At 37.7% G+C, this 24,269-nt stretch overlaps 1 protein-coding gene across 4 annotated transcripts in view; it reads left to right on the top strand.

The window, feature by feature from the left end:
• Ptprd (protein tyrosine phosphatase receptor type D) overlaps nt 1-24,269 on the top strand; it is a 378,271-nt gene that overhangs the window by 280,431 nt on the left and 73,571 nt on the right. For all 4 annotated transcript variants that reach the window (XM_059254481.1, XM_059254480.1, XM_059254479.1 and 1 more), the window contains one exon: nt 22,681-22,804. In XM_059254481.1, coding sequence (XP_059110464.1) covers nt 22,681-22,804 — 124 coding nt within the window. The remainder of the gene's footprint in view (nt 1-22,680; nt 22,805-24,269) is intronic.

The following is a 24,269-nucleotide window of genomic DNA, read 5'->3' as shown; positions in this document are numbered from 1 at the left end:
TAGTACTATCTTAATAATCTATATTAAAACGACTCTCCACAATCCTTTTATTGTAATTAGAATGTGACAAGAAACTGGTTCTCAGAAGTCCTCACTAGAGTGCAACTTTGGCTTTTTTGTTCCTGACATAAAGTCCAAACCCAAGTTTTGTTACTATCTAAAAAGATGAATATCTGTGATCATAGCACTTGTGTCCCCCCACTGAAGATTTCTTGCAGTTTTCATGGCAGTGATCTTCCATCCCCTTTGTGCCAATAATAATGAGGCTCTTCTAAAAAACTTTCCAGATATAAAAGTCTTGATCTTCTGATTTTTATAACACCATGTATATTATACCATTATTGAATAAACTCTGCATAATGTAGTGAAGGAGGTAAAAAGAATAAGATTGATGTTTCCTTGATGAGTATTGAAATACATGAAGATATTTCTGAGATATGTAGAGACATTAAACATTGTTTAGACCAAATTTTTAAGTGCATAGAGACCTCATAACATGAGCTCGAGGAAGAAAATTTGCCCAAGATCCTATGCCTACTGTATGGTAGAACCAAGAGCTGATGGGATGTTCTTATTGACTCCATTTGAACTATCTCCCCTTGAGAACTAAATCTTTTTATGTTTGTTTTTTGTTATGTCCTGATTATAGAGTCTAGGAAAGATAATCTTCTACTAGATAAAAATATTTCTGCTGAAACTCTGTGCAGATGCTAAAGTTACCACTTGCCTTGTATAACTATCCATCAGAATAGTTGGTGGTTTTCCCAAGACGTGTTGATGGTATATTTCTTTTCTCTAGACATACTTTGTCTAGCCTCAATGGTAAATATTGTATTTATCCAGAGAAGAGACAAACATTGTCTGTCATCAAAGCAGTGACCACAAAAGAAAACATTTTCATTTTTCCTAGAACAAAGTTCTTGGTATATTTGATGATGCCACAGTATATTCACAGAAACAAATGTATCCCCAATAGACCACAGCTATTTGTATACATGCACATGTGTGTGTGAGTGTGTGTGTGTGTGTGTGTGTGTGTGTGTGTGTACGTGCTACTTTTGAATATGTTGGATTTTTCTAGGGGGTAACACTTCTCTTTTCCTGAAGAAATAAAGCAGTAGATGACACAAATCTGTTTATAACTTTTTTACAAGATAGAAAATTGAAACATAGGCAATAAAAGTTAGTTGTTGCTGTTGTTTTTTTTTTTTAATTTTGGAACAAATTGTGGTCTGTATGTAGTAGAATGAAAAATGAATAATTTCACGAACTAAAAATGAGCACTAATTTTTAACTCATTGGTATTAATAATTCAAATTGAGGAAGATGAACATCTAAATTTACTAGTCAATGTGAGATTCTCCTAAAACTGAAGGATTGTGAGAAAGGTTCATTTCCTACTGACATAGAATATAATATGTCTACCTCTCAAATTGGGGCTTGATCCCTCTCCCTGCCACTTAGAGTATTCTATAAATTGAGCCAGTGGTAGAAATAATACAGAAGAGTGGTCAACTACACAGGCCTTAGAGTCAGATTATCACAATTTGGACCTTGGCTTAGGTAGCATGAAAATAAGCTTGTACAAAAATGATGCCCATTGGAGTTGCTGATAGAAATGCTCAGTCATCTTTATAAAGATAAAAATGAAACATTTATATGTTTCATTACATGTAAATAAGCTCAACGTTAAGATACCACATAGTTCATAGACCACTGAGAAAGAAGTATTAATTAAATAATTACATTCTTGTCACCAGATATAAGATACCAGTCAATCAGAAATATAACAATATTGGAAAGAAGTCTGTGTCTTTAGGTCAGTAAAACTCTGGCCTCTTTCTATTGCTGGCCAAACCCCTAGAGCTTTGCTGAATCAAGTAAAACATAATATAATACGGAAGGAAGAAAGAAAACTCCGTAGCTGAAGCCAGCACCATTAGCCACTATTGTTTGCTTTCCTCAGCCCAGTATCATACTGTGTTTCAGACCCTCCTGGTCAGGTGTCAGGGCATCTCAGCATGTTATCGGCCACATGATGACAAGCCTGCTGTTGGGCATACAGCAGATGATTAGCCAAAGTGTACTCCTGGATCAATTTTAAAATAAACTTACAATCCACACACACACACACACACACACACACACACACACACACACACAAAAAAAAAAAAAAAAAAAAAAAAAAAAAAAAAAAACCCTCATTCTTGTGATCAAAATTGCTATTACCAACAACAGGAGCACCCAGAACAAAGACTGTCTTCTGTAAAAAGAACTGCTTTCCCAATCAACATCTCTACCTGATCTATCAGCAGCACAGCCTTATTTTCAGACCCTTTTCTCTCAGAAAATAGACTATTATTATCTTTAGACCACACAGAAGTGAATACATTTTAATGCAGCCCCTTTAGACTGAACTCAAAAGTGCCTACTGATTAAACTCCCAGTGTGGCCTTTACAAGGAAGATGGACCTGACAGTTGGCAATCTGAGAAGATGCTTTCTTTGGTCCATAGTTAAGAAACAACCTCAACAACTAAGATGTAAAGGCACAGAGACTCCCTTCCCAGCTGGCTGCCATTCTATAGCTTGTAAACAAGTGTAGCAGGACACAAAGACACAGCAGCTCATCTTAGAAGCGCTGCCCGAAATCAGAGTGCTGATCTGGGCCGAGCCTTTCATTTTTGCTGAACCCATGCAGATATTAAGAACTCAAAATGCAGCCAAATTACCAAATTCAGAGCTCTATTCTATTTAAGCTTTCCAAGTTGTTATTCCTAAACTCACTTAAAAAAATTCATTGTTTTCTTAGCAACATCAAACTCTGTGTCTTCCAAGCCTGTGCAGTGTAGTATTTACTTCTGTGAACCCTGCTCACCCCAGGGAAACCTCACATCACATAGGTGTAGTTGTCCGGTTTGCAGACTTTGCTCTCATATGAGTTCCCTTTTGCTGATGGGCTTTTTGGGCACTGCTGGACATGGTCTGGAGTGGCTTCCCACTTGCCCTCATGTGGAGCCCAAGGCTCTTAGGAAGTAATTAATCCTAACATGTCTGTAGTTCCCAGAGAAGCTTTAACTTCAAGAGAGCTACAGCAAGAATTGGAAAAGATACCATTTTTAAGTTTTAGTGTGGTTTTGAAATGAAATTGGTATTTTATAGCCAGAGTATAAGTAAAGACTGGGAGAAGCAAGAGACCAAGCAGCTACAGGAGAGGTCACTGGAGTCCCAAACCTAGGCATGTTTGCAGTCACCCAGTTATGAGCTTGTATTGTTTAAACCCAGAACAGATGACTTCACTTTGCCTTGGTTTCCTCTTACTTGAGCAGAGTTGTTGCTTGTCCTCATTAGGATGTAATGAAGACAAACTGTGATTGGACCTGGCCTCTCACTCTCTGTTCTCAGGGCAGAAGTGGTCCTTGATACTGTGCTGCTTGATAAGATAAAGGGAGAGAAGCTGGTTCAGCACACTTGGCCAACATGTCAGTTACTTAATAACACTGATTTTTACCCTCACAAGTTATTTTGCTTTTCATCATACTTCCCTTTAGTTCTTCCAAAAGAGAGCTCCATGGAATCAATTAGGCAAAGCGAAGGGGTAAAGGAGAATAGAGAGTAACTAATACGTTCTCAGAGTTCTTTGCATATTTAATGTCTCCTTTCCAAAAAGGAAATCTATGTTTTAAAAATCCACAACCATCTAGAAAAATTCATGTTTACTGATTTGTCAAAAACTATACTGGTGTCTTTGCTATTGTCTGTGCCCCTAGACAATAATCCCGTATCTCAATTGTTTTAAATAAGGAGGCTGTTTGAATAGCCTCTGTTATTTGACAGACATTTACTTCAGAACAAAAATGGCCAAGAAACAAACTTAGTCCTAGGTGAATCCGTAATCGCCTAAGAAAACATGAAAATTGATAACTATAAAGGCATAGTGGGAGTGAGACAGGAGTGAAGAGAGGCTTCCCTGAGAGGATGATTGCTGCAATTCTAAGACTCTAGGTCAAGAGAGATGTGCATGCAGAGGCATGGAGATGGGGCAAAGAAAGACTTCCCTGGGGACTCTGGCCTATGTATGATGTGGCTGCAACTGCCATAGATTAGTCATGTTGCTGTGAGGTGCAATAGCCAGTAACATCCACAGAGGATGTCACCATACAAGGGTACTCAGTCAGCACTGAGTATCCCAAAAGTATTTTCAAGTCATGGAAACTACTTCCCACTCCTGAGCATAAAACATGCCACAAAAACAACTGAAGGACCCAGTCAATGCATCTGTGTTTCTATTTCACCAGAGAACACCTTTGTGGGAAAATTTTGGTAATGCTACAATGAGAAGTTGGAGTGAAGATGCTGAGAATGTGTTATCCAAATCACAAGGGTTCCATTGCTTACCTGTGTATTTATTTTCAAATTTAAAAGTGGTAGTGGGAGGAATTTTTGCCATGGTTTTGTATAGCTGAAGTTTTTTCTGTGTCCTGCCCAGCAGCACAGACAGGAAAAAATCTCTCCCACTTGCGTCTCCCAAGTAAACACACAGAGGCTTATATTAATTATAACTGCTCGGCCATTTGCTCAGGCTTATTACTGACTAGCTCTTACACTTAAATTAACCCATAATTCTTATCTGTATTTAGCCATGTGGCTTGGTACCTTTTTTCAGTCTACCTTCACATCTTGCTTCCTCTGTGTCTGGCTGGCGACTCCTCACTCAGCCTTCCTCTTCCCAGAATTCTCCTTGTCTGCTTATGCCACCTATGTTTCCTGTCTGGCTACTTGTCAATCAGCATTTTATTTATCAAACAATCAGAGCAACATACATTCACAGCATACAGAAGGACATTCAACAGCAGTTTTGTTATGTTTAGCTAAGGCTAAACTGTGGTTGAGCATAGTATCATGTTTGGGGAATATATAGAAAATTAAAGACAGGCATCTGAGCTTTGAGACTTTGCAAGAATTTGTAGATTTGACTTTGTGTTATTTTTATAATCATCACAAAAGCAGCGGTTGAAGTATTTGACGTTAACTAAAAAGTTCGTACATGTAACACAATCAAAACTTAACTATTTCTCACTTGCTCAGTGTTAAATCAGGCATTCATCAGACCAGGCTCCAGCTAGGGGCTTATGCATCCCCTTGATACGTAATTCATTCTTCCTCCCCTTACTCCCTCTTTCTTTCTGTTCTTGCCAACTTAAGAGTAATTTTCATATTATTGTCTTTATTTTAAACTATATAAGATTAATATAATAATAATATCTAGCCTCTCTACAGAGCTCCACAAGGTAGTTAGTACTCACATGACTAACCATCTTGAAAATACATTGTGCATAACAACTCCTTCAATTCATTGAGGAAAGTTCTATTAGTATACCATGTTACAAAAGAGGATACTGAACACAGGGAACTGAAGTAATTTGCCCATAGTCACATCACTGTTACTAGGTCAAGCTAGAAAGTAAACCACAAACCACCAGGTCTGGTGTCTGGATCACCTTGTGACCGTAACAAACCATTGCCTCTGCTGGTTCATTAAAGGAAAACTCATTCTTCCCATTTCTTCACCATAGTTTAATGTGAGACCACTTTCCTGAGGGTGGTCTCATGGCCAGAGGTTAAATTCTTTTGAACAGAAGGGTTTTTTTTTTTTTTTCTTAATGGGCCTTTATTGCCACTCTAACAAGTTCAAGGCCAGCCTAGGCTGTGGAGACTCTGCCTCAGAAGTCCGCCCCTCCCTGGGAAAATTAAATTAAAAAATAAACAATACCAGCAAAACCCACTACACACCATCCAAACTCAACAACTTTTCTTGTAGCCACATGTAATAACTGTGAGTGTCACTGCCCAGCAGGAAAGCAGAGGAAGAAAAATTGCTTAAGGGACTAGATGATACAGAGACACAGTCTTGACTCTCAGGTGGGGTGGGTAGTATTTTACTTGTTTCTTATCTTGACATTTCAATAGTTGACTGAATCAACTGGCCTGTGAATCCTAAAGATAAAAATATTTACCTGTCAACAACCTCCTTTCCACAAATGACACATCATAACCCAGCATCATTTCCATAAGACCTAGGATCAAAGGACATTTTGTTCACTATAATAAATAAAGTCACATAAGACCACTAAATATATTATATGACTATTCCTCTTAAGAATTTAAAGATATTTTTCTATTCAGAATTCCCCTTTGGGTTTCAGTAACTTAACTTCATACAAGAACCTCCCAGTGGTTTAAAAGATTGATACAAATTCTGGCATATTTTGACGGTAGAACATACTAACTGTTTTTGCACATTTCTTTCTTAAGGCTTTGTGGTAGTAGTTTCGTGTGCTGTGACTCCATCCAGCTTTTGTGTCCATGGAAGCATGTCAGATAGCACATAAGGAGCTAAAGAAAGGACAAAAGCCCCAGTAGCAGGCAATTCGACTGGGAGGCCTTTCGGTCTACCTCCCCTCACCCTGTATTTGGTTTACATGATTATTACAAAAGAAGATATAAGTGGATGTTACAGAGATCAGCTTGCCCTTTTGGTTTCCCATTGTGGACTGCTCCTCCCTCGCAGGCTCTGTCTGCTCAGTGTTGTCTCCACCCGGAGAGCAGAAATGCCGCAGTGACTGAGGAAGTGTAATTAGTCTAGTTAATGAGCGGTGACATGCTGCCTCCCTTTGAATTCAGAGAAGCTAGGGTGCTGTCTCTGGGAGAGTGGGAATTGCACCCCCTCTCCAAGTAATTAATTGATGTCCTTGTCATCAGGAGAATAAAAAAATTCAGCCTAATTGTTGGTAATGGTGGATGTTACCGTGCAAGGGGGCATTGATTTCCTTGTGTCTTTCTTTTCTGTTTTTGCAATATTGATCCTGTCACAGCTCAGAAGTTCTCCTATTATCTTAAAAATAAATAAAGGAATAGATCCTGCAGACCTAGAGGCTGTAATTCAGGGGCACATAGATTCTACTGTTGAGCTGTGGTTGAGGATCCTAGGATTTTAATCTAGTCTGCTTCTGTCACTTTGCTGGAAGGATGACATTTCAGCTGCTTTTAGTGATGTTGCTGAGGTAATTCAGGGACTTTCATATACTGTATTATATGACAGATGATGTTTTCTTAGTGTACTCCCTAGATAAAGGGAGGAAAATATTTCTGGCAAAAATACAATGTATTATAGTAGATCTTAAAGTCATACTAACTTGTTTTGCCTTCTGTATGAGAATTCAGATTGTAAACTGAATGGGAAATTGTGTTTCATCAAAAAATTCATATAGAAGAAGTGATTATTAATTTTTTAACTATTTATTAAATATATTTTATTTTTACAAATATGTACACCACATGCATGCAAGTGTCCACAGAGGTGAGAAGAGGAAATTAGATACCCTGCAATAGGTGACTGTGTGCCACACTGGAGGTGCTGGAAACTGAACCTGGATTTTCTAAAAGAGCAACAAGTGCTCTTAACTACTGATGGATTTGCAGAGCCCCAAAGTGAGTGATTTTTATTAGTAGGAAGGAACACAAGTCAAGGTAGTTGTAAGCCAAAAAAAAAAAAGGAACGAAAGAAGACAAAAGAATTTATGTGATGTATTTTATATACTCCTGTTTTGTATTTGGTTTTGTTTTGAGACAAGGTATCACTGTGTACCCCAAGCTGCCCTTGAGCTAATGGCTTTGCGAGCTATTGGATAGAGAAGTAATCTCTTGCTCAATTCACTATTAGCTTTCACAGACCAGTAGCTTCAGTATTTTTCTCCAGTTTTGTCATTAAAATATTTGGATGAAAAGAACACTTTGTTTTCCTAGGACTTCATCTGTCCTTGGTATCATTTGCTCTTGAAAGAGTTATAGCCTTTTTGTGTTTGATCTATAATTATTGCCACAGCAACTAGCTAGCTACAATGCCACACAGCAAGGACTAGAATTGTTGTTAGAAATAGACCAACACTGTGAAGTAAAGCTGCTCATTTTTTTTCACATATCACACAGAACAAGAAAGACCAATTTGAAAATTATTAGGTATTTTTTAAATAATCCTAAGAACATTATTACCTGCCTTGCTAGAGGCCTTTGTACTTTGCAAGTTTAACATCTAGTGCTCTCCTATAGCCCAGATCATCTGGCTTCTTTATATGTGCCGGAACTTTGCTAGACTCTAGATTAGAAGGTGAATAATGTATACAATCATGGCCCTTGAATTCAGCATCCAATGGTCCCTTCAGTTTTTTGTTTCTGTTTTTGTTTTGTTTTTTGTTTTTTCAGAAGAAACTTTAGTTCTGCCACAATTTTGTTAGGTTTCAAATACAATGTAGCTGTGAGTTTGACTTTGCTGTAATTAGACTTGAATTTTGTTTATTGTATTTCTTATATTCACTGGTGAGGGATGATAGGGTGTTTTTTCCCCGGCATTCAGGAAGCCCAGAGGTTTAGTGCAGTTAGAGCAGGAGCAAAGGTCTCAAAGCTGTTCTTCAATGTCTGTATTTGCTCATTCCATGGGCAGAAAACTAAGTTCTTCAGACTCCTATGCTTTTGGAGCCGTCTCAGAGAAATTCATTTTCCCCCTCATGTTCTGTTACTGGAGTGTATGTAAAATGAGATTAGGGAACAGCATTTGTTCTTTATTATGTTTCCCTGGCAGAACTGCTTAATGTTTCTGGAGGCTGTGGGAGCGGTTAAGAAGCACGGCATTGTAGGCTACAATTTCAACCAAAGTTCCCCCGCTGGATAAAGTACAGGGCTACAGAGAGAAGTGCGGTACCGCCACAGTATCATATAGATCTTTTATGTTCTGCTCGCTCTCTAAATCACTGGTTAAGGTGCTCTGCTTGGCTTTAATGTCTGTCTCGGAAAAGGAGGATTTGTCTTTCAGAGCATACCATTTATGTTCATTTCTTTGCCCACATTGCTGTTTTGAAGAATGGTTAGCCTCCTTGTATTTTGTTTGCTATCCTGTTGTATTTTCAAAATGCATCTTCCACTTAGAGTTCGTCATATTCAGCACAATAAAAGCAGACTATCTCCTCTCTAAAGTATCTCTTTAAAAGCAACATATGTTTGAACTAAAGTCAGATATTTTCCAGAGTGAAGTTCTCATTTGCTTTTAATTACTTATATGCTAATAGTAATTTTTATTTTGTGAAAGGAATTCATTTTTTAATAACATTAAGAATGATTAAACATTATATATATGTATATATTTCTTAGGAAGTTTATGATTCTTCAGATATGTCCAACATTGGATCTAAGAAGAAGTATTTTTAATCTTTTAGCATATTGTAGGCTTTGTTCAGTTTGCACAAATTTGAGGCAAGTTTAGCCAATGAATCACTTTTAGTAGTATTAATAATTGATGTTGGAAAACTGATAGCTGTCCCAATGGGTAGGGACATGTTCTGAAGCCTCTTCTACTCCTTCTCTGTCAGGCTTACAATATTTAACTACAGTTTATGACTTGATGAATGAAAGTCGCACACATTTATGGGTATTTTATTATTAGCTACACTAGGGTAGCTATTTCATAGATGGCAGAGATATATGGTAGGCTATATTTCTTCTTCTTTTTTTTTTTTGGTTTTTCGAGACAGGGTTTCTCTGTGTAGCTTTGCGCCTTTCCTGGAACTCACTTGGTAGCCCAGGCTGGCCTCGAACTCACAGAGATCCGCCTGGCTCTGCCTCCCGAGTCCTGGGATTAAAGGCATGCGCCACCACCGCCCGGCAATGGTGGGCTATATTTCTATGCAGGCCCTTATCATGGAATTAAAGGAATAAAGACTAGTCAGGTGAAAGCTTTGTAGTGGCACACACCAGTACTCTGGAACCAAGCACAGGACCCTCATCATTTTGAAGTCAACAAGGACTACATGGAGAATTCCAGGCCAGTGTGGACTATAGTGTGAGGCACTTCCTTACACACACACCCACAAAGAATAAGTTATAATGATAAAATTAAACAATTTTGAGAAAAGAATACCAGGCTATGTTTAGCTAATTGCCACAGGGATATACTATAATGTTAGATGTTAGACACATGAGCAAATGCTTGAGAATCTTCTCAACTCAAGAGTGGACTGGGAATGTGGGACTGATATGAACCCTTTAAGAAAGGAAAGATTTACAAAAGCAGAAATGATTAGAAAATTCTGTCTAGGCGAGGAGTATTCCAGCGTGAAGTCAGAACTGAGAACTCCCAACAGGGAGAGTGAAAAACAACCAAGGGTTGAAATTCAGGATTATTTATCATGCCTGATTATAACTATCACACTTAATAGTGAGTGGGATGCACCATGAAGGGCACAGCATGGCAATCCCTGACTTGAAAGGACTTTAACTGAGTATAAGTAGTGTGATGCTATCAAACACGAATGAAAAATTTGGCCAGCCATCTCAGAGACACCCACTTCTGTGGTTACATTTTTTTCATCTGGGTTTAAATTTCAGGTGTTTCTTCTTTGCACACATAAATGCCACGGTTGTGGGCTTTTGTTTGTTTGTTTAATGTGCACTGCACTCTCTTGGTAGAAACCTGCTTCACTGGCAACTTACATTTTGAGCATGTAGACATCTCTCCCACAATAGTGTACAGAAACCCCATATAGGACTACAATACAGGATGATAACTGCTATAATTTCTTTGCATTTGGATTCATTAAACTATGGTTATATGAAGCAACCCAGTTCTTTGTTAATGACAGATTTATTGGAGGCAAGCTTTCAGCAGGCTTGTACCAGAAATCCTTTTAAAGTGCTATCCATTAAACCATTAAACTGGTCATTAAAGCGGTTAGTGCAGACTGTTACTCGTGAGTTATTGGTCTCACCGTTCTCCATGGTCTCTGCCAATACCATTCTATCCTGTGCTCCATTATTCCTCTTCAGTTCCAAGGAGAAGGCGTACATCAGCTTCTATCCTTTGCTCGGAATTTCGAGTGTGTATGAGAGGCAAAAAACAAGAGGGATGCTCTGTTGTGTTGGTAGAAATGTGTCTTTTTGTTCCTAATTATATAAGGTAAAGATTGTACTTAAGATCTTGTGCTTGCTTTTTTTTTTTTCATTTGATTTAGAGAAAAAGATACTTTACTAAAAATCTCACCACGTGGAAACTTGTAGTTTTGTCTTTCATTACCACAGAATTTTTGGAAATGAAGTGACCATGGTATGAGTGTATCATTAAACCAAACTGGCGGAGACATCTGGAGTTAATCTATTTTCCTTACTGTCCACAGTTTTGAAATAAGAAGTTAAGATTTATGATAGCAAATTTATAATTTGTGCATATGTTAGAGGGTCATGATTAAGACTTCAGACTTCAAAGCCAAAACTCCCAGTGTGACTCATGGAAAGTGGCATCATGGTCCAAGCCTACATTTCATTATCAGTAATAGGAAGCAGTGTCTTTTTCTTTATTTTATGAATTAAGAAAGATTCAGGTATAATGACGAAAGTAGATAGACTCACTAGTCCTCATCCTCAAACTAAGAGTTTAAACCTCTTTTGGAAGGGTTGAGCTAGTTCTGTGCTGGCTTTTCCGGACTCCTTGATGGTTAATCCACCCAGTGTGTTTCCTTCCTAGACCACAAAGTCCAGGTGATAAACCTGCTACGGATTGTAAAAAAAATACTATCCCAAGTATTGAATTCTAAAATCTGTTGCCTCTGTATCTAATGAGACCAAGGAAATCAAATGTGTAGTTTTTGGAAAGTGTCCTGAAACTCACCTTTCTTCTCATTTTGGACAGCAGTAGGATGCTTCCAAATTAGAAACTAAAAAATCTGGTGTAACTTAAGGAAAATGATTAAAATATGAATGCCCTCACCCCAGATGAGTACTGTTGTCATTGGCAGGTATCTAGTGGAGTGTGTGTATGTATGTATGTATACATACATACATATATATGTAGCATGAATACGCATGTATACATTTTAACCATAGTTATCTTTTGAACCTCTAGTGGCAGTGTATGTCTATATCAGTAGAAAATTAGCAGCTTCATTGGCTATCTACTTAATACACTGATTTACCAGCCTCCTATTATATTAAGGTTATCCAGAATTTCTTTTCATAAATAGAAATTATTCTTCAGTGGATCTATTATCCAGTTGTCTGGGGCAATGACTTGTTTTTCACTTTCAAAATTGTATGTAGAATGTAGTATGTCCTGGTATATCTATAGTACAGCCTTTGGAAATCTTTGTGTGTGTGTGCCTGGCTCAGAGTTTGAAGAAGATACACAGTAGGAAAGGTATCTGTCAGATATTGAAAGGAATTAACTCTAAGCCAGATCTTCAGATGAAGAAACAGCATTGCTGAGGCCATATTCCTCCACAACTTGATTCTTGGTTTTGTAAGCATAAGAATTGGATTCTGGGAACATAACCTTTCACAATTGTAACTGTGATCCCATAGCTACCCAGATGCCCATGGTCATCTTCCTCCTGACTTTCCATCTTCTATGTGTCTATGATTTCCATGTTTCTTTTCAATTCCTTAGCATCCGTTTAGACATGTTGATGCATGCAATTTTTAAGAGACATGATATGCATGTTCTCACAAGTACTTCATATTTGAAAATGTGTAATTGAATTGCTTGAACACTTGAGCAGTAGAACAAACCTTGCTTCCATTTCCATTGCACTAAGAAAAAGATATGATGACATAATTATACCTATTCTTCCGATGAAGATTATGAATACTAGAAAATATTACATTAGGTACAAAAGAAAAGATCATGACTAGAATGAATTATCAAGGTATAAAATCAGAAGATTAACCCTGGTCTTTGTTCCACAGATGGACCTACATCCAGAAAGCTTATTCTCTACCATGTTCCTTCTACCCTCTACCCTTCCCCAAAAGAATAAAATGTAGAGCTGGCAGGATGGCTAAGTAGATAAAGATGCTGGCTTCCAAGCCTGATGACCTGAATTTAATTCTCAAGACTCACACAGTAGAAGAAGACTTGTCCTTAGACCTCTATACATACTCCATAGCATATATCCACCACGTACATATACACATGCACATATACACAAAATAAGTAAACATTAAGGAAGGAAAAAGTAGTAATGGCAAAAGGCTCAGATTTTGACTTTATGGAAAACAGAATAGAAGTTTACTAAAAAGTACACAGTCTGTTCTTTTTGTATTCCTTTCTATGATGAGGTTTCATAGATACATTGAGTAAGGGTGAATCACTCAGCAAAGCCAGCCACTTCCTCTCCTTCTGGCTTAAATACACCATTGTCACACCCCACTGTTAAATAAGTTGAGATAGGTACTGGAGGAATAAAAACACTTTTTACTTTTCAGCTGCCCACTTGTCTATATGATTGGGTTTATAAGTAGATTCAGTCTTTAACTAAACCACACATCTATCTCATTACACATGGAGGCACACAAACACAGGTTTGACTGATGCTGTGACACTGTCAAATTTGAGTATAAGAAAGTCTGGGCTGACTCTAGCCTGTAGCGATCATGTAATTTAGTACTTGAATTGAGATATTTGAGACTGAAAGATGGTCCCAATCATAATTATACCAGAGACACAGATGTAAACAGGGTCAGGTTAAACTCAGCCTTTATGATAACTCTGGTCTGGCATACTCATTCTCTCTGATCAGAACCTGTAGATTCTTTACAGCTCCCAACATTCTGACCTTGAGGTATCTGTAGAGCACAATTGTTTAAACAAACTTTACAAAACTACATTATATTAGAATGGTATATACTTCAGTAAAAAAAAACTTTGGACTAAGTAGAAACTAGCTAATAGCTACTGTGTCATCAGTCTAGCAGGGAAAAGGTGCAAAGTTTGGCTATATTGTTGCAGAGGTTAGGTCAGAGTGGGTTTCAAATATGCCAAAGTTAAGAATGGAACTTAACAATCTCCAATTGATAACCACTTGCAAATAAAAATTTAGTTTCATCCAAGGGAGTTTTACTGGAGAAACGAACTGCTCTTAAGGGTAGGCTGTGTACCCAGCAGTAGACAGCCAGCAGAAAATGATTCCGCGGCATCTCTGGAGGTTCCTTGTCTCATAATATCACATCAGGGTTCCTCCTCCTCTTCTATTTTTAAAACTTTTATCTTATTATTTTTATTTTATTTGTATTTTTTCTTCTCTTTGCATATATATTATGGCTTCCAGTTTAGTATTGTTGTGGGATTCCACAGTGTGGGAACAAATGTGTCTCTGTTTCTTGCATCTGCTCCTAGGCTCTTTTCCTTCCGGTTGTTTGTTTTGTTCAACTCTGATGTGTTAGTTTTTGTTTTATCATATTATATTATACTATATTATGTTTTTATTTATTATATTGTATTATATTATTCTCTCTCAGAAACTTGTTTCTTTTCTAATGAGAGACAGGAAAGTGTGCATCCGGATGAGAGGGGAGGTGCAGAGGAACTAGGGCTAGAGAGAGGGGAACCCTAATCAGAATATGTCATGTGAGAGAAAAGAATCTGTTTTCAATAAATAAAAGAAAAGAATATCTCTTAGAAATTCAATTGTAGGCACATGTGGCTACAGTTTTCACTTTATTTTAATTGGTTTTACATCTCACTGTTCTTTTGCAATATCTACTTATTATCATTAGACCATGAGAAGGAAATGGATTTATCTGTTTCTCATTGTTTTCTGCATTCTGCCTGGTACTCTTTATATATTCATTCTAAAATATATATTTTAAAATCCACTGTGTGGAAAACATTGAGTTGCAATACTAGATAAACCTCAAATCCAATAACAATATTCTCTGTTGATTCTAGTTTTTCAAAAATGTTAAAATGAAATATAACCAATGCAGTTTCAAACAAAATATTTTATTAGGGATATTCTTTAATTTTACAGTCTCAAGCCAATATATGTTATATGTTTTAAATAAAACACATTTCAGTTTAGAATGAAAATGAACTAAAATCGTAGATTATTAGGTTGTGGAGGCTTTTTTAGTTTATCACATATAAGAGGAAAGAAAGAGTACATGACACCTTAGAGTGTAAATAGTTCCTAAAATACCCACACACCATGGATATGAGGAGCAATGGCCATCTCGTGTGGTTCTTTAATTTGAAACCCATGTGTTGTGCTATGTCTTGTTACTTTGCCTGCAAAGGGCAATCACGTTAGCAGCCAGGAGTCAGTCCTGTGTGTGCTGTGCCCAAAGGGCACCTGCTGAGAGCTCTGTCTCCACCTGATAGTTGCACTAAACACATTTTGGGATAAGAGTGATGTGAGGAATTCTTTAAGTGATGGCTTGTAATTCTCTATTCTCCCACAGACAAAGAGAAAGCATCAGTTACTCTTATTTCATTTTAGATGTTATTTTAATTTTCTGATCCAGAAAACAAGTTATTGATTAAACATTAACAAAAGTCTTATTTTTCAGTTTTGAGTTCATTTCTTCGTGTGAAAAGGGATAAATGATAAATTTAACACAAAGCAAAACAAAATGGAAAAAAAAAAACCTTCCTACTAAATGGCAAGCAAAAACAATACTGAAAGGCTAACACACATTTTAACTGCAGGATACAAAGTAAAACAAAATGATGCTTAAAATCTCATTAAAACTTTCTATATTTTATGAAGAACTAATGCTATTGACTAGAGTGCACTAATGTCTTTTACAAACCTCCTTATGATTTATATTTGCTGGTCTCCTTATAGTGTTGTTTGTTCCTTGCTCTAGCAATATCATGAAATCAAGATATCCATTCTTCAATTGCTCTTCCCTTTTACAATCTACTAATGTGCTGGTTTTATGAATGAACAGGTCTCCATTATTAAGTGGAAAGGGAAAAGTAAGCAATGCATGTAGCTACTTGTGTTCTGTTTTGTTATCTCTGCTGAAAAGTAGATGAGATTCTAAATGATAGAGTTGGACATGTTGTTACATAATAAATAGAGGAGTAAAAAATGAATTGCCTTGCAGTAATAACAAAGCAACTGCCTACATTTTATAATTCCATGTGGACATAAATACAATTGGCATGAAGGGGGAAATAAATTCTACTAGCTTGCTAAGCTGTAGTAGACAGGGGCTGTTCTGACCTCACTCAGTGGAGACATGTAGAAGAGATAAGATATGCTACTTTTCAGTCAAAACTTTTCAAAAGATGCTTTGCCTTCATCCTTGAAGACAGATACAGATTCATCAGTATTAGCAATCAGTTAATACCCTTTTTATTCATTACCATGCAGTACCAAAACATGGTGTACTGGTACCTTCAGGAAAGGGAAGATCTGTATATGAATCAGTTTAATGATGCACACGGACTATATTTAATAGACGATTGTTTCTTAGCAGAATACAACTATCAAACTTCACAGTGTTCCTGAGAATGTGTAACCTATTTTAATTAATAAATACAGTAGTCATTATACTGATTGCTGATCAAGTGGCTTCTTTTTATAAATCTTTATGGTCATTTTTTTGATCAATTCAGTCTACTATATCTCTTTACTTAGAGAAGATTAAATAGTTTCTAACAGAATTTTTCTGCCTGAATGCTGACTGCAAATCATTTAATTCTTTTTACATTTCTAAATGTCATGAGAGATACTGGTGTGTAAAGTGTGGTTTTAAAATTCTTCTCCATTACACACTCCTTATGAACAAATTATAAATTTCTCCAACCCTCTGCAGCTTGTTAGACCAGGCTAGCCTCTCAAGTGCTGGGATTAAAAGACTCAGCTATCCACCCCTTTCTTGTTGCTCATTTATCTGATGTAGGGAATATAGATAACCATCCAAATAAACTGATTAAAACAAGTCCCTGATCTCATCCCTCTAAAACATTGCCTTTGGGGACAGGAATGTCTTTCTTCTGCTTTTGTCCACCATCAGTAACATTTTGATCAGCAACTCTGGAAGATTTAATTTCTAGATCTTAAAGCTGTATTTCTTTCAAACTCTGTAATTTGAAAAGATCTTTCAGAAATGATCTTTTTTCACAATCATGAAGTAAACCAGCTAGTGCCTATTTCAGAGCATACATTGCATTGCCTTAGAAGGTAAAGATTATTCAGGGCTTTTGTTGTTTTCATTCTGCTGGCTCCATGACCTGTTAAGATCATTTAAAAGTACTTCTAGAAAGGGTAAGGGCTCCCATGAGGAGTCAGCAAAGCCTGGTACATTCAGATGAGGCAGGACCAAGTCCCTCCCCACTGCATCAAGGGTGAGCAAGGTGTCCCACCACAGGTAATGGGCTTCAGAAAGCCAGCTCATACACCCAGGATAGATCTTGATCCCACTGCCAGGGGGCCCTCAAACAGACCCAGCTACACAACTGTCTCCCATATACAGAGGGCCTAGCCGAGTCCCATGCAGGTTCCACAGCTGTCAATCTAAAGTTCCTGAGTTCCTAAGAACTTGGTGGGTAAGGGGAGGGCTGAAGGCTGTGGGAGAACTGGGGGGAGGAAGAGAAGGGGATCTGCAGTTGGTATGTAAAATGAGTAAAGTATTTTCTTAAATAAAGAAAAAAAGAATTAACAAAAAATAAGCCATGTATTTGAAGGACAAGGGATGAGTACATAGACCAGTGTGGAGGAGGGGGTAAATAATGTAATTATATCATAATCTCAAAAATAAACGAATAAATAAATTTAAATGTGGAAAAAAAAGTACTTCCAGGAGTAGAGTCACATAAGAAAACAATGATTTATCTGTACCGCTATGACAGAGTGTAGGGGAAAGTGTTGAGCAGAGAGTCACCTCAATTACCTCACATAGCTGAGTCTCTTATTCTGAGCATAGTTATCCTTTCTACTTCCTCCATGCATCATAATTCTAAAAATATGTAAGAATAAATAACACTTTATTATAAAGTTTTGTATTTGTTACAAACTGTGCTCTAAATTTCAAATCTCAATTCAATTCTTTTAACTGAAGGCAAAATTTTGCATCTGTCTGAAATACTTTTTCACTACATTTGACAAGTGTGGTACATTTATAAATTTTTTTCATGAATTGTATACATTTCTCCTGTTCAAGGAAGAATGCCTCTATGTCCATTTATTAAGACTGGTAATCTCGAAAAGTGCTGTTTCCTTTCTTCACACTCTGATGGTAACCTATATCGGACATGCTGTTACAGGGAAAGACTCAACAAGAGCTGATAACTAACTACATAAGGGGAGCCAAGAGAACACAAGGGCACAGACCTGACCTGTGGGGGAAAGGACACAGAAGGAAGGACCATGGAGGGAAGGGACATGGATGGAAGGGACACACAGGACACAGACTCAAGTTACTTCACTTGCTGCAGCTATCCACAGCTGAAAACATCAGCCTCACCCTTGTCTTTTAGATATTGCTGATACTTTCCACCTCATCTCACATTCTGGCTTAGGAGGGATTGTTAGCTTCCACTAAATGCATGTTCTTTTCTTGGAAGAATGTTCTCCTGGCAGTTGCTAACTGTGGGAAATATAACCTTTCCTAACTCTGTAAGCATGTGTTTTGTTCACATGGCTGTATACACCAATTTACCATTTTCAAATGGGATGGAGAGAAAATATGAATAAAAATAAATGAAGAGGAGAAACAACTTTCTGTGGGAATTACCAGTCAGCTCCAGGCTGTTCTTCTAAGCTCAAAAGGGACTTGAGAGTGCCTGAGGGTGAACCACACTATGGAAGAACCAGATGAACTATGTGGAAAGCTAGGATTTCTCCAGAAGCTAAGGTCATTGAAAGTTCAGTTCCAGTTAAAAAATGAAAATGGTCTGGCCCATAGTTTGGCTAGTAACATAGTTGGTCTAGTCCTCCTATATAATTAAATTTTTGTTATTTGTTTTACAAACATACAAAAAAAACCCAGAATGAATCTGTTTTTGTGGTAGTTCTTTGATGAGTCTCTAAAGGAATGTTTTGAGGTTTTTCTCTTGGTTAATGTGGAGGATGAAGTGTAACACTGAGTACTTATGATTATGGATTGTGTGTTGTTTTGAAAATGGGAATTATATTTTTCTTTTGACCCAAAGGTTGGATTTTAGAAACCACTAAAGAACGTTGCTTTAAAGTGATGACCTCAGCACTGTGAAGAAAAGGTCATCCCCAGGGAGTGTCACTCAAGTACTATAATTTGTTGTGCAAATTTATGAGGATTCTGTCCTGTGCTTAGAATCACAAACAGAGATAAGCAGTTCTTTACAGAGTTTTGATTCCAAGTTTTCTTGCATTGTATTGAAGAACCAGCAGAGGTATGAAACCATCAAGTAAACTTTGACTGAGCTACAGAGGAAGCACAGCACACTTGACCTTTCTACCTAGTAGCTATTTAATTATGAACAAATCATTTTACTTCTGTGCACCTCACTCATTACATGGAGAGTGTCATGATAAACATGATACCCACACATAGGATTTTTATTTAAAATTAAATGAGTTAACACAGCAAATATTATAGCTACTGGGTAGACACACATTTTCATTGCATTTTTTTAAATAAAAATACAGTACACGATTAGAACTTCATGTGTCACACGTAGTTTATTCTTCTACTTACTCATTTTAAGATAAAGTTCTAGTTGAGATTTTAACACCAAGTATTTGATATTAGCAAGTGTGCACTTGAGACTGCCTTTCTTCTTTGAGTTACCCACAAAGGAAATTTCCTTGCATCTGGTCCCACCCGTCCCAGAAGCAACTGAGTTGAAAGTCTGTTAGCATTAAAATGATTTTGTTTGAAGTCTTGGTGGGGAGGGGCAGTCTACCTAGATCTCTTGTGTCCAGACAGGGATGTGAAAAACTCTTTGGCATCTTGGTCAGGTTGTTGTTACCATATAGCATACATCTGGGTTGTGGAGTTGAAGGGTCTATTGTTTGGCTGGAGAAATAAATTATAAATACAATAAGACATTCTTACCTATGAATTCTGTGACAATATAGTATACAGATTTCATGTTGTTTATGAAATATAAAAGCCCATTTATCAACTTCTAGTTGGGTAAGTCTGCTGGCTGTACTTCAGCTTTCAGAGCTCTGCAGAGACTGAAGGAAACCTAGGCAGCACTGTAACTGAGGAAGCTAAAGATGCTCACGAGTGCTAAAACTGCATCAGCTTCACCGAGAAGTCTGTCTGACTGAGATTGACAAGGAAGGGAGAATTGAACAGAAAAGAACACACAAGCAGTAGGCCCAAAGGGGGGAAAATCAGTGAGTCCAATGAATCAAAGGATGCTAATTTCAAATTATTCCAATGACTTCCTCTTAATTTCTAATAGGAAGCTGCATGGTCAGAGTGCACCAGCTAAATATCTGAGGTTGAAATGGAAATTATCTTCCCTATCAGCCAGCATCTGTGTTGCTCTTTGCCCATGTTGGTCATGATATTCACCCTTTAGAGAGTGCGACAGCAGAGGCCAGAGGACACAGATGACAAAGCTCCCATGTCATCAACAGCACCAAGAAAGGAGAAAAAATATAGGAATGAGAGTTTCACTTATTTATGATTTCTTTGCTTTTCTAACATGGATAACGGAAAGGTGATTTTCAAAGCACTTTGTTTTTTTGTTTTTTTTTCTTTCTTTCTTTTTTAAGTATAAAAGATGGTAGTATACCTCACCGACTTTCTGTACTTACTCTTTCCTGAGTTTACTGCTGTCAGCATTCTGACAAGCTCCAAAAATAATGACCTGTGCTGTGTGTTGTTAAATGTTCAGTCAGACAGATAGATACAGATGGATGAGTGCTGAGCTGCACAAAGGCAAGTCAGCATTATTTAATCAATGTTTGTTTGATCCGTGTAAAACAAGTATAAATGTAAGCTGCGTCCCATCTGTCCTATCATCCATGTGAAGCCAACCTCATTTTTAAAACTTGATTTCTTATGTAATTGTCCCAGAATGACACAGGATGATAAGTTGGGATGTGAGAAATGGTTGTGTTTAGATATGTTTTCTGTCTTGGGCTTCTTCATTCTACAGTGACATTCTGGACAGTCACGCAGCCTCGTGCCTTGTAACTACCAACCAGTAGTTAGTAGTGAGCTTTTGATTCACTGGCCTATATTTGAAGTGCCTGAGTCGCTCCTGCAGGTTTAACTGGGTTACTAACCCCAGTGAGCACACTGCCTGTCAGAGAAGGCCTTCAGCAGTCAGATTGCCTGAGTCAGTCTTTTCTTCTACCTTTTTATCTGCCAAATGAGGGGGTGGAGGAGCCATCTCCTAAGAGTTAAGGAAATTAAATTATACTTGTTGTGAAGCGTAATAACCCGGTATCCATTACAATCCTCCTGTAAGTTTTAGGTTTCCTTCTCACAGACTACATTTTTATATGTACTATACAGCTTGTTCCCACTATCAATTTTTTGAACTCTTCAATTAGGCAATTAAGCATGAATGTAGTTTTGAAATCATTGTTGAGTTACCTACAAATGCATGTTATATCCACATAGTACATACTGTAGTTTGTTTTTGTTTGAAGTAAGACAGTGTAAAAAATGTTAAAAATTAGAAATATAAGGAAAAAAAACTCAGGGACAAAAAAGAGGCAAACTTGGTAAACATGATGATACACAGAAACAATATTATAAGCAGAAAAACAACCCAAACCTTCTGTAGAGATATAAGTTGTTTTTCTGACTGTGATGATGATTACTGGCTTCCCTTCATCACTGGCACTGTCAACTGTTTGGATTGTACAAATTGCCCTGTTATTGGCTATAGTATGTTATAAAGAAACAGATAAAATCATAAATGTCCCTTATGACAGGAGCACACAGGTTAGAGAATCAGAAGCAGAGCTGTGCTCAGCAAAGCCAAGGAAAGGCCAGTCAACTGAAATAGTGTGTGTAGATGCAGCAGGAAAGACTGGGAAGGAGTACTCCAGTCAACTTGAAGTGTGTGTGTAGATGCAGCAGGAAAGACTGGGAAGAAGTACTCCAGTCAACTGGAAGTGTGTGTGCAGATGCAGCAGGAAAGACTGGGAAGACGTACTCCAGTCAACTGGAAGTGTGTGTGCAGATGCAGCAGGAAAGACTGGGAAGGAATACTCCAGTCAACTGAAGTGTGTGTGCAGATGCAGCAGGAAAGACTGGGAAGGAGTCCTCCAGTCAACTGGAAGTGTGTGTGCAGATGCAGCAGGAAAGACTGGGAAGAAGTACTCCAGTCAACTGGAAGTGTGTGTGCAGGTCCAGCAGGAAAGACTGGGAAGGAGTACTCCAGTCAACTGGAAGTGTGTGTACAGGTCCAGCAGGAAAGACTGGGAAGGAGTACTCCAGTCAACTGAAGTGTGTGTGCAGATGCAGCAGGAAAGACTGGGAAGAAGTACTCCAGTCAACTGAAGTGTGTGTGCAGATGCAGCAGGAAAGGCTAGGAAAAGTATCCCAGGCAAATTATGTTCACAGCACCAAAAGGAATATTGAGCCAAAATAACCTGTAAACTACAGCAGCAGAGAAGGAAATGGAAAAGTAAGTTACATCCCTACTATTCTAATATTAACAGAACTTCTGTATTGATGCTTTTCATTTGCGTCAATATTGGTGATTGGTAATATCTCTTAGGATATTGGTTAGAATATGCTTATGTGGGTTATGTTAATGCTCAACTTCACAGCTAAAATCATCCTTATGAAGTGTGACTTTGGAATTTCTTTTTAAATCATGTCCATTCCTTGTAATAAATGCCTTAATTCCATGTTTTTCAGTATTGACTTTATGTGCACTGTTTTTCTTTTCCAGTCAATTGACCCTGGCCAGCAGTTCACATGGGAACACTCAAACTTGGAAGTAAACAAACCAAAGAACAGATATGCAAATGTCATTGCATATGATCACTCTAGGGTTCTCTTATCAGCAATAGAAGGTAAGAAAATGCATATATTATTCAAATTGCTGTTTTCTAGGGCTTAAATATTTGCATGGGAATGCAGTATTGCCTGGATTGTTAGCCATCTATGAAAGTATTTACCTCTAACCCAGGCACAGTTTATTGGCACCTTTTCTTTCTTCCAAAAATGAGTCACAGGAACATGTTGTCATTGCTACCATCACAGAGCATCCCTCCATGAAGACTTGATAATTTACTGATGTTCTTATGTGGAAAGCGATGCTCAGCTTGTCTATGATTGTTGATAGTTATGAGCTAACTGCTGATTTTCAGAAGGGGGCCTGTACACTAGGTACTTACTTAAAAAGTAAGGGAAAGGGGGTCTGTAAATCAATCTGCATCTGTTTACTGGAGACAGGGTAAACTTAGGAGTCAATGATGTGGTGATTAACAGAAACTAATCACCTTGGAAATATGGAGGGTATCGACTGAGAACTGCTTCGTAATCTATCTCTCACACTTGCAGTTGGAAGTACATTCTAGAGGGGATGATGAATGAAGAGGGTTGTTCCTCAGCAGACCCAGGAGGGTGGTTTCTGCTTCCCTTCTTCCAATAATCAATCCTTGCATGTACCATACTAAAACATCTGGGAGTTCATTCCTGACAATCAGAATTTCTGTAGACCTTTAGCCTATAGAAAATCATTAGATTGAAAGACCTTAGAAAATATTTTTTCATGCCACCTAATTCTTTTCACATGTCATGACAGGCAACCTGAGCTACCACCTGTCACATACCACATTTGTCACCAGTGACTCTTCATGCTCAAAGGCTCTCTGTTTAATCTCTTGCAGTTGCTTTAGAAATCATTGAATAGTACTGGCTTCTGATTAATCCTTTCAGGAATTCACAGTACAGATGGTCTCATCCACAGTGCCTCAAGTATATATGTATTTTTCTTTTTCTGCTTTTAAAAAATCTATGGTAGCAACCACCTTATCTCATAGCTCTTAGCTTGAAAGCTGTCTTGGTTTCAGACGATTGGTTTAGCAGGCAAAACCACTTGCAAGGAGCCTGAGTTGAATCCCAGGATCCACATAGTGAAAGGATGCACGTTGACCTCTAACCTCCACAACACTATGACTCATGACTGGATGAGCAAAAACACAAATCAAATATGAATTAAAAAATGTTAAAGCATTTTTGGTAAGCATAAAAGGAAACAATATATTAATTCCCAGACTTGGGAGTAAAATAAATTTTTTTAATCATTTGACTAAGCATGCATCTGCAGCCTGCTTTTGGCTCAAATTGGCCTTAAGTGGTATCAATGGACCATAAAATTCTATCACATTAGTTTTGACGTTGGAAAGTATTGTAATGTCTCTTACTAGTGGCTGGATACAGTAGTGTTCAAATGTAAATGTTCTTCCATCCCCAAAACACTGATTAATCTTATCAGGAATCACCAGTGCCAGTTGAGGCAGGATTAGGTCACAT

The sequence above is a fragment of the Peromyscus eremicus genome, chromosome 2 (assembly GCF_949786415.1).
Source record: "Peromyscus eremicus chromosome 2, PerEre_H2_v1, whole genome shotgun sequence".
Lineage (NCBI taxonomy): Eukaryota > Metazoa > Chordata > Mammalia > Rodentia > Cricetidae > Peromyscus > Peromyscus eremicus.
This window is presented reverse-complemented; position numbering and strand designations above follow the sequence as displayed.